The sequence below is a fragment of the Hypanus sabinus genome, chromosome 2, assembly GCF_030144855.1.
Source record: "Hypanus sabinus isolate sHypSab1 chromosome 2, sHypSab1.hap1, whole genome shotgun sequence".
NCBI lineage: Eukaryota > Metazoa > Chordata > Chondrichthyes > Myliobatiformes > Dasyatidae > Hypanus > Hypanus sabinus.
In genome coordinates this window covers 107,924,522-107,936,758 of record NC_082707.1, presented here as the reverse complement: position 1 = coordinate 107,936,758, position 12,237 = coordinate 107,924,522, and the positions used below count along the sequence as shown (strand labels likewise).

The 12,237-nt window shown below is 42.9% G+C and overlaps 1 protein-coding gene across 8 annotated transcripts in view; it reads right to left on the bottom strand.

Annotated features, from left to right (window-relative positions):
- Window positions 1-12,237, bottom strand: part of paplna (papilin a, proteoglycan-like sulfated glycoprotein) — a 610,770-nt gene that overhangs the window by 511,270 nt on the left and 87,263 nt on the right. For all 8 annotated transcript variants that reach the window (XM_059951694.1, XM_059951720.1, XM_059951737.1 and 5 more), the window contains one exon: window positions 10,960-11,086. In XM_059951694.1, the coding sequence (XP_059807677.1) occupies window positions 10,960-11,086 (127 nt within the window). The remainder of the gene's footprint in view (window positions 1-10,959; window positions 11,087-12,237) is intronic.

Sequence of the window (12,237 nt, the reverse complement as noted above, 5' to 3'; positions counted from 1 at the left end):
GTGACTATCTCCCTGTAACTCCTGTTTATTTCTGCCTCTGCCTCGTGAATAATCCGAAGTTCATCCAGCTCCAGCTCCAGTTCCCTAACATGGTTTGACAGGAACTGCAGCTGGATGCACCTTTTGCAGGTGTAGTCATCAGGGCCATTAAGGCTCGCCCTAATGTAGAGTGGGGATCTCATTGAAATGTACTCAGTATTGAATATAGAGTGAGGATCTCATTGAAATGTACTCAGCATTGAATGTATAGTGGGGATCTCATTGAAACGTACTCGATATTGAATATGGAGTGGATTTGTCATTGAAACGTATTCAGTACTGAATGTATAGTGGGGATCTCATTGAAATGTACTCAGTATTGAATATAGAGTGGGGATCTCATTGAAACGTACTCAGTATTGAATATAGAGTGGATTGGTCATTGAAACGTATTCAGTACTGAATGTATAGTGGGGATCTCATTGAAATGTACTCAGTATTGAATATAGAGTGGGGATCTCATTGAAACGTACTCAGTATTGAATATAGAGTGGATTGGTCATTGAAACGTATTCAGTACTGAATGTATAGTGGGGATCTCATTGAAACGTACTCGGTATTGAATATGGAGTGGATTTGTCATTGAAACGTATTCAGTACTGAATGTATAGTGGGGATCTCATTGAAACGTACTCGGTATTGAATATGGAGTGGATTTGTCATTGAAACGTATTCAGTACTGAATGTATAGTGGGGATCTTATTGAAACTTACTCGGTATTGAATATAGAGTGGATATCCAATTGTAACATACACTGTATTGGCTTTAGATTGGATATCTCATTGAAATGTACTCAGCATTGAATATAGAGTGGGGTTCTCATTGAAACATACTCATATTGAATATAGAGTGGATATCTCATTGAATCGTGCTCAGTATTGAATATAGAATATTGGAACGCAGTCTGTGCTGTATATAGAGTGGCGATCCCACTGAAACGTACTCAGTATTGAATATAGAGTGGGGATCTCATTAGAACGTACTTAGTATTGAATATAGAACCATAGAACACAGAGACAGGCCTTTTGGCCTTTCTTGGCTGTGCCGAACCATTTTTCTGCCTAGTCGCACTGACCGGCACCTGGACCATATCCCTCCATACACCTCTCATCCATGTACCTGCCCAAGTTTTTCTTAAATGTTAAAAGTGAGCCCGCATTTACCACTTCATCTGGCAGCTCATTCCACACTCCCACCACTCTCCATGTGAAGAAGCCCCCCCCCCATGTTCCCTTTAAACTTTTCCCCCTTCACCCTTAACACATGTTCTCCGGTTTTTTTCTCCCCTAGCCTTAGTGGAAAAAGCCATCTATACCCATCATAATTTTATACACCTCTATCAATTCTCCCCTCATTCTTCTACGCTCCAGGGAATAAAGTCCTAACCTATTCAACCTTTCTCGGTAACTCCATTTCTCAAGTCCTGGCAACATCCTTGTAAACCTTCTCTGCACTCTTTCATTAATATCCTTCCTGTAATCTGGTGACCAAAACTGTACACAATACTCCAAATTCAGCCTCACCAATGCCTTATACAACCTCACCATAACATTCCAACTCTTATTCTTAATACTTTGATTTATAAAGGCCAATGTACCAAAAGCTCTCTTTACTATCCTATTTACCTGTGATGCCACTTTTAGGGAATTTTGTCTGTATTCCCAGATCCCTCTGTTCTACTGCACTCCTCAGTGCCCTACCATTTACCTTGTATGTTCTACCTTGGGATTTCCTTCCAAAGTGCAATACCTCACACTTGTCTGTATCAAGCTCCATCTGCCATTTTTCAGCCCATTTTTCCAGCTGGTCCAGAACCCCCTGCAAGCTTTGAAAACCTTCCTCACTGTCCAATCTTTGTATCGTCAGCAAATTTGCTGATCCAATTTACCACATTATCATCCAGATCATTGATATAGATGACAAATAACAATGGACCCAGCACTGATCCCTGTGGCACACCACTAGTCACAGGCCTCCACTCAGAGAAGCAATCCTCCCCTACCACTCTCTGACTTCTCCCATTAAGCCAATGTCTAATCCAATTTACTACCTCACCATGTATACCTAGCGACTGAAACTTCCTAACTAACCTCCTTTGCAGGACCTTGTCAAAGGCCTTACTGAAGACAATGTAGACAACATCCACCGCCTTCCCTTCATCCACTTCACTTGTAACCTCCTCAAAAAGCTCTAATAGATTTGTTAAACATGACCTACCATGCACAAAACCATGTTAACTCTCCCTAATAAGTTCCTGTCTATGTAAGTACTTGTAGATCCTATCTCTTAGTACTCCTTCCAATAACTTACCTTCTACCAATATCAAACTTACTGGCCTATAATTTCCTGGAATACTTTTAGAGCCTTTTTTAAACAACTGAACAACATGAGCTATCCTCTAATCCTCTGGCACCTCACCCGTAGATACCGACATTTTAAATATATCTGCCAGGGCTCCTGCAATTTCAACACTAGTCTCCTTCAAGGTCCGAGGGTATACCCTGTCAGGTCAGGGTACTGAATATACTCTGAATGTACTCAGTATTGAATATAGAGTAGATAGCTCATTGAAACATATTCTATATAGTATTTAGATTGTATATCTCATTGAAACGTGCTCATTATTGAATATAGAGTGGGTACTTATTGAAGCGTACTCATTATTGAATATAGAGTGGATATCTCATTGAAACGTACATTGTATTGAATATAGAGTAGACATCCCATTGAAACATACTCTGCACTGAATATAGATTGTATATCTCTATCATGGTCCAGATCGGTTTCCCTTTAAATTTATCTAGGTTGTGTTATGATCCAGACCGTTGACTCCTTGTTCCCCTTTAATTCCCTGTTTCACGTGTCCTTCGAGCTTGGTGATTAAGGTAAATTACTCTCAACCAAACTGGCAGTTTATAAGCCCCTAGCTTCAGCCGTTCGGCGAGAGAGTGTTATGGAGCATTAGCAAAGTCACCGTAGCTACCGCGAGCCAAAGTCATCTAGCTGGAGCCAACTAAGTTACTTGCTGGAGCTAGCCAAAACTCCTCCCGCAGCAAGTGCCAGCAATTTGCCTTCCTTGCCAGAGTGGGTCCAGGCAAGGTTAACCCACCAGAGTGAGTTAAGAGCTCCCGCAGCCTGGAACAAACTTGGGTCCAGTGATAGTACCGTCCGTTGTCTTGTCGTGTATCCAGTTCAGTTTGTCACTACTCGAATAGACTGTCGTTGTGTGGTTTCCATATCCATGTCCTGTCTAAAGAGGGGTCCCGGCCCTGTACCCTAGAAGTGTCCTGACCCCGGTGTTAAAGAGTCCCGGCTCCATGCCTGATGTGAGTCCCGGCTCAGTGTTTCATGTCCTGTGTCTGACTGTCCCTTGAAGAAGAGGGGTCCCGGCTCCATGCCTGGTGTCTTAAGGCAGAGTCCCGGCTCAGTGTTTCATGTCCTGTGTTTGAGTATCAAGTCCTGGCCCTGATGTTCCAAGTCCAAAGTATCAAGTGCTGGCTGTGGTGATCCAAGTCCCAAGTCTCCAAGTCCTGGCCGTAGTGTTCCTCGTCTCCAAGTCCTGGCCATGGCATTCCGTGTTCCAAGTCTCCAAGCCCAAGGTCTGTGTTCCAAGTTCTGGGTCTGATCCCCGATCTCTAAGTCCTGGCTCCCCCAGACCCTGAGTCCCAGCCTAGTCCCGGGCCTGAGCCCTCGTCCACTACGCCTAGTCCCCTCTCTTCTTTGCTCTCCTTGATTTCCCTGTTCTATCCTTGCATCACAGTTCTCCTTGTAAAGAGTAATAAACTCTATTTTAGTTAACCTGACAAAAACGTGTTTGTGTCCTGCATTTGGGTCCTCCTCCAGCACCATTGCCCCCTACAGTGTGACAATCTCATTGAAATGTACTCTGTATTGCATACAGAATGGATATCTCATTGAAATGTACTCATTATTGAATATAGAGTGGATATCTCATTGAAATGTATTCATTATTGAATATAGAGTGGGTATCTCATTGAAACATACTCTGTATTGAATATAGAGTGGCAATCTCATTGGAACGTACTTAGTATTGAATATAGAGTGGATATCTCACTGAATCATACTCTGTATTGAACATAGAGTTGATAGTCATTGAAATGTACTCTGTATTGCATACAGAATGGATATCTCATTGAAATGTACTCATTATTGAATATAGAGTGGATATCTCATTGAAATGTATTCATTATTGAATATAGAGTGGGTATCTCATTGAAACATACTCTGTATTGAATATAGAGTGGCAATCTCATTGGAACGTACTTAGTATTGAATATAGAGTGGATATCTCACTGAATCATACTCTGTATTGAACATAGAGTTGATAGTCATTGAAATGTACTCTGTATTGAATACCGAGCAGGGATCTGATTGTAACATACTCAGTATTTAATGTAGAGTGGGGATCTCATTGAAACATCCTTGGTATTGAGTATAGAGTGGGGATCTTTTTGAAACATATTCATTTTGAAACGTATCTTGGTGCAGACTCAAGGGGTCGAATGGTCTACTTCTGCACCTATTGTCTATTGTCATTGAAACATACTCAGAATAGAATACAAAGTGGGGATCTCATTAAAATGTATTCAGTTTTTGATATAGATTGGATATCTCATTGAAACATACTCAGTATTGAATATAGAGCCGGGATCTTTTTGAAATATTCTGTGTTGAATATAGAGCAGATATCTCATTGAAACATACTCTATTGAATATAGATTGGATGTCTAATTGAAACGTACTCTACATTGAATATAGAGTAAATATCTCTGTCATGGTCCCTTCTGGCAATCCCCCACCTGGCTATTTACCTCAGGAATTGGGCCTCAATCCCCTCGTTTAGATTCCAATCATTCCCAGATTCCATTAACTACACATACCTGCTTTCCATCAGCAAGTGTAGGATAAAAACCCTGTGACCACAACAAGGAGCTGCCAGTTTGTTGGTTGACTCTGGTGTGAGTAACCTCATTTCATGGTTCTTAGGACCGCCAGTTCTATGTCTAGCATTGCTCCTGGATACCGATTTCACGCTCGCTATGTCAAGAACGCCACCCAACTCTGCCTCCGAGCCTGTGTTCTGCACTTGGGTTCATCCACTGCCTCGGTCATGTTACAATCTCATTGGAACGTACTAAGTATTGAATATAGAGTGGGGATCTCACTGAAACATACTCAGTATTGAATATAGAGTGGATATCTCATTGAAACATACTCAGTAGTGAATATACAGTGGGGATCTCACTGAAACATACTCAGTATTGAATATAGAGTGGATATCTCATTGAAACATACTCAGTAGTGAATATACAGTGGGGATCTCACTGAAACATACTTGGTATTGAATACAGAGTGGATATCCATAGAACCACAGAACATTACAGCACAGAAACAGGCCTTCTGGCCCTTGGCTGTGCCGAACCATTTTTCTGCCTACTCCCACTAACCTGCACCTGGATCATATCCCTCCATACACCTCTCATCCATATACCTGTGCAAGTTTTTCTTAAATGTTAAAAGTGAGCCCGCATTTACCACTTCATCTGGCAGCTCATTCCACACTCCCACCACTCTCTGTGTGAAGAAGCCAGCCCCCCCACAATGTTCCCTTTAAATTTTCCCCCTTCACCCTTAACACATGTCCTCTGGGTTTTTTCTCCCCTAGCCTCAGTGGAAAAAGCCTGCTTGCATTAACTCTATCTATACCCATCATAATTTTATACACCTCTATCAATTCTCCCCTCATTCTTCTACGCTCCAGGGAATAAAGTTCTAACCCATTCAACCTTTCTCTGTAACTCAGTTTCTCAAGTCCGAGCAACATCCTTGTAAACCTCCTCTGCACTCTTTCAACCTTATTAATTACCTTCCTGTAATTCAGTGACCAAAACTACACACAATACTCCAAATTCAGCCTCACCAATGCCTTATACAACCTCACCATAATGTTCCAACTCCTATACTTACCACTTTGTTTTATAAAGGCCAATGTACCAAAAGCTCTCTTTACCACCATATCTACCTGTGACACCACTTTTAGGGAATTTTGTATCTGTATTCCTAGATCCCTCTGTTCTATTGCACTCCTCAGTGCCCAACCATTTACCTTGTATGTTCTACCTTGGTTTGTCCTTCCAAAGTGCAATACCTCACACTTGTCTGTATTAAACTCCATCTGCCACTTTCAGCCCATTTTTCCAGTTGGTCCAAATCCCTCTGCAAGCTTTGAAAACCTTCCTAACTGTCTACTACACCTCTAGTCTTTGTATCATCAGCAAATTTGCTGATCCAATTTACCACATTATCATCCAGATCATTGATATAGATGACAAGTAACAATGGACCCAGCACTGATCCCTGTGGCACATCACTAGTCACGGGCCTCCACTCAGAGAAGCAATCCTCCACTACCACTCTCTGACTTCTCCCATTGAGCTAATTTCTAATCCATCTTACTACCTCACCATGTATACCAAGTGACTGAGTCTTCCTAACTAACCTCCCATGCGTGACCTTGTCAAAGGCCTTACTGTAGACAACATCCACTGCCTTCCCTTCATCCACTTTCCTGGTAACCTCCTCGAAAAACTCTAATAGATTTGTTAAACATGACCTACCATGCACAAAGCCACGTTGACTCTCCCTAATAAGTCCCTGTCTACGTAAATACTTGTAGACCCTATCTTTTGGTATTCCTTCCAATAATTTACCTTTTACCAACGTCAAACTTACTGGCCTATAATTTTCCGGAATACTTTTAGAGCCTTTTTTAAACAACAGAACATCATGAGCTATCCTCCAATCCTCTGGCACCTCACCCATAGATACTGTCATTTTAAATATATCTGCCAGGGCCCCTGCAATTTCAATACTAGTCTCCTTCAAGGTCCGAGGGAATACTCTGTCAGGTCCTGGGGATTTATCTACTCTGATTTGACTTAAGATAACAAGCACCTCCTCCTCTTCAATCTGTATAGATTCCATGACCTCACTACTTGTTTGCCTTATTTCCATTGACTCCATGTAAATACAGACGCAAAAAAATCCATTTAAGATCTCCCCATATCTTTTGATTCCATACATAGCTGACCATTCTGATCATCAAGAGGACCAATTTTATCCCTTACTATCCTTTTTCGGATTATCCTTCACCTTGACTGCTAAAGCTACCTCATGTCTTCCTTTAGCCCTCCTGATTTCTTTCTTAAGTATTTTTTTTGCACTTTTTATACTCCTCAAGCACCTTATTTGCTCCGTTTTCTATACCTGTCATACATCTTCTTTATCAGAGTTCCAATATCCCTATAGAACTAAGGTTCCTTATTCTTATTCACTTTGCCTTTAACCCTGACAGGAACATACAAACTCTGCACTCTCAAAATTTCTCCTTTGAAGGCCTCCCACTTACCAATCACATCCTTGTCAGCGAACAACCTGTCCCAATCTACGCTTTTTAGATCCTTTCATATTTCTTCAAATTTGGCCTTTTTCCAGTTTAGAACCTCAACCCAAGGACCAAATCTATCTTTATCCATGGACAAATTGAAACTAATGGTGTTATGATCACTGGAACCAAAGTGGTCCCTTACACACACTTCTGTCACCTGTCCTAACTCGTTTCCTAATTGGAGATCTAATATTGCATCCTCTCTAGTCGGTACCTCTATATATTGATTTAGAAAACTTTCCTGAACACATTTTACAAACTCTAACCCATCTAGACCTTTAACAGTATGGGAGTCCCAATCAAAATGTGGAAAATTAAAATCCTCTACAATCACAACTTTATGTTTCCTGCAGTTGTCTGCTATCTCTCGCAGATTTGCTCCTCCAATTCTCGCTGACTATTGGGTGGTCTATAATACAACTCCATTAATGTGGTCCTACCTTTCCTGATTCTCAGTTCCACCCATATGACCTTGGTAGACAAGCCCTCTAATCTGTCCTGCCTGAGCACTGCTGTAATATTTTCCCTGACTAGCAATGCCACCCTCCCCCACCCTTCATCCCTCTGCCTCTATCACGTCTGAAACATCTAAACCCTGGATCATTGAGCTGCCAGTCCTGCCCCTCCTGTAGCCAAGTTTCACTAATGGCTACAATGTCATAATTCCACATGTCAATCCACGCCCTCAGCTCGTCAGCCTTCCCCACAATACTCCTCGCATTGAAATAGACACACTTCAGAAGATTATTACCACCACACACAACCCTTCTATTTGTGACTTTGCATGAACCTTTAAAATAATTTATTTTCACCCCTGCTCTGCTCTGCTCTGGCACTCTGGTTGCCGTTCCTTGCAAATCTAGTTTAATCCCCTCCCCCACCCCACAACAGCTCTAACAAACCTCCCTACAAGGATATTGGTCCCCCTGTAGTTCAGGAGTAACCCGTCTCTCTTGTACAGGTCCCACCTGCCCCAGAAGAGGTCCCAATGATCTTGAAATTTGAAATCCTGCCCCCTACACCAGTTCCTCAGCCATGTGTTCATCCTCCAGAGCATTCTATTGTTACCCTCACTGGCACATGGCACAGGTAGCAATCCTGAGATTACCACTCTCGAGGTCCTGCTTGTTAACTTCCTACCAAACTCTCTATACTCACTCTTCAGGACCTCCTCACTCTTTCTTCCTCCGTCATTGGTACCGATGTGTACGACATCTGGCTGCTCACCCTCCCATTTCAGAATGCTGTGCATGCAATCAGAGACATCCCTGACCCTGGCACCCAGGAGGCAACAAACCATCCAGGAGTCTCTGTCACGACGACAGAACCTCCTGTCTGTACCTCTACCTATTGAGTCCCCTATCACTATCATCCTCCTCTTCTTCCACCCTCCCTTCTACACTGCAGAACCAGACTCAGTGCCAGAGATCCTGCTGCTGCAGCTTGTCCCAGGTAAGTCATCCCCCCCCCCCCAACAGTATCCAAATCAGTATACTTGTTGAGGGGAATGGTCACAGGGGAGCCCTGCTCTGCCTGCCCTTTCCCCTTCCCTCACCTGACGGTAACCCAGTACCTGCGTGCTGCTTCTTTGGTGTAACTACCTCCCTGAAACTACTATCTATAAACTCCTCATTCTCCCAAATGATCCAGAGGCCATCCAGCTCCTGCTCCAGTTCCCTAATGCGGTTTGTTAGAAGCTGCAGCTGGATGCACTTCTTGCTGGTGTCGTTGTCAGGGACAAGATACTCTGTATTGAATAGTGGATATCTCATTGAATTGTACTCTGTATTTCATAGAGAGTGAGGGTAAGATTGAAATGTACTCAGTATTTAATGTAGAGTAGGGATCTCAGTGAAACATCCTCAGTATTGAATATGGAGTGGATATTTCATTGAAATGTACTTTGTATTTCATAGAGAGTGGGGATCTCATTAAAAGTATTTAGTATTGAATATAGAGTAGCGATCATATTGAAGCGTACTCAGTATTGAATACAGAGTGGATATATCTTTGAAACATAGTATAGAATATAAAGTGGGGATCTTATTTAAAAGTACTCAATATTGAATATTGAGTGGGGATCTCATTGAAAGGTGCTCAGTATTGAATATAGAGTGGGGATCACAGCTCCCACTTGTCCCATTTAACCTGTCTCAGTGCGGTGGACTTTAGGACCCGGGGAATTCAGTGCGGTGGTCCTTAGGACCTGGCGGAGCTCGGGACGCACCACCCGCAGTGTTTCTGTTCCATTGACGGGGAGCGATCACGATTGAAAATAAACTGGAAATAATAAAGTGTTTGGAAAGAGGTGAAACATCATCGGTCATTGGAAAAGCATTAGGCTACAGTTGATCAACGATCGGAACAATTTTAAAAGATAAAGTGAGAATAATGGAGCATGTGAAAGGCCCTGCCCCAATGAAAGCTACAATTATTACTAAGCAATGCAGTGATTTAATTATTGGAATACATATGTTTCTTAAGTGTTTTATATGCATAGAAAGGTAAAATATATACTATATACTAAGACAAATGTTTGACTAACTGATGCTGAATAATACCAGAAGTACTTGTTCCGATTTACGTACAAATCTGACTTAAAGACGGACTCAGGAATGGAACTCGTTCACAACCCGGGGACTGCCTGTATTACATATACAGTGGGGATCTCATTGAAACGTACTCAGTATTGAATATAGAGAGAGTGCTTATTGAAACATACTCAGTATGGAAAGTAGAGTGGGGATCTCATTGATAATGTACTCTCTATTGAATATAGCGTGGGGATCGCATTGAATATACAGTGGGGATCTCATTGAAACATACGCGGTATTGAATATAGAGTAGAAATCTCATTGATCCATACTCAATACTATTGAATATAGAGTGGGGACCTCACTGAAACAATATCGATTATTTAGCATGCAGCATGGAACAGACCCCTTCTGACCCTTCGAACCCCGCCACCCAGTAACCCCCGATTTGTTCCTAGCTTAATCGCAGGACAATACACAATGACCGAGTAAACTACCAACTAGTACATCTTGGGAATGTGGGAGGAAACAGAAGCACCTGGAGGAAACTCGCGTAGTCACAGGGAGAAAGTATAAACTCCTTACCAGCAGCTGTGGGAATTGAACCTGGGTTGCTGATATTGGAAAGCATTGTGCTAACCATGCTGCCCCGAATGGGGGAAGTCTAGTACTAAAGGGCAAAGCCTCTGATTAGAAGGACATCCATTTAGAGCATTTTACCAGGGGTGAATCGTTGCCACAGATAACTGTGGAGATCTAGTCATTGGGTATACTTAGAGTGGAGATCATTGTACTCAGAGTTTTTCTGTCTGGCTTGTTAAACACCCCTGATCATCCTCTGGTCACAAGATGCTTTGCCTGCTTATAGAGAATTTCATTGAGAGGGAATGGGGAGATGTGTTAGAAACAGTCACTCACCACCCCCACATTCTTTGCTGCACACACTCCAGGAGCCCATACTCCAGATGTAACCCTGTGACTGCTTCCTGCGGCGTGAGAGGTAATACTTGTATTCAATGCCGTGGTTGGGCTCCTGGCTAATGATCTGCAAAGACACAAGAGGTAATTTCACATGTAACATTGGTGCTTTTGAAATCAACATACGGCCGAGCAAATGGTCTCCTCCAGAAAAGGTGTACGTCGATCTGGTACTCCTTGGAGAGAGGTTACTGTGACTTCCCCATTGGCCAGGGAATGTGACCAGTGACACATATCATGTGAAGGCCAGCATGGATGTATTGGGATGAGTGGTCTGCTTCTGGGTTATATATCTAACAAATTCCAGCGGCTGTGGCTATCAGCAGTTCACAAGTTGTGGCCTGGGGTGTCCCAAAAATGCAGGGCCAAGGTTCCATGCACAGCCCCAGTCACTCAATGCTCCCTGTGACTTTAACTTGGCAGGATTTACACAGTAACTGGTGGGGTCTTCAAGAGTACAGGATGACCAGCGTTCCCCCACTAGCCGTTTGAAGCTTCTCCAGGTGTTCTACCCACCCCCACCCCCACTCCTAGATAATGTTGCCACTCAGAATAAGCCCTTAGTGGGGATAGTTAGTGAAAGGATTATAGTGGTGTGTGAGTGTGTGTGTGAGAGTGTGTGTGTGTCTGTATGGGTGTATGTGTATGTGTGCGTATCTGTTTATGTGTGCCTGTGTGTGTGCCTTTGTGTGTGAGCATGTGTATGTATGTGAGTGTGTGTGCGTGCATGAGTGTAGGTCTGTGTGTGTTTATAGATGTGCGTGTGTCTGTGTGTGCATAAGTGACTGTGTGTGTGTATGTCTGCGTAAGTGTATGTGAGTGTGTGTGTTTGTGTGTAGGTCTGTGTGTGCATGTAGGTGTGTTGGTGTGTGAGTGGGCAAGTGTGTGCATATGTGAGTGTGTGTGTATGCGCATGAGTGAGTGTGTGCGTACAGGTATCCCCTGCTTTACGAAAGTTCGCTTTGCGCCACTTCACTTTTACAAAAGACCTACGTTAGAACCTACACGAGGAAATCTGCAGATGCTGGAAATTCAAACAACAACACACACAAAATGCTGGTGGAACACAGCAGGCCAGGCAGCATCTTCGTCAGACCCTTTGTCAGGATCTCGGCCCGAAACGTTGACAGCGCTTCTCCCTATAGATGCTGCCTGGCCTGCTGTGTTCCACCAGTATTTTGTGTGTGTTGTTGTTTACATTAGAACCTGTTATCACTA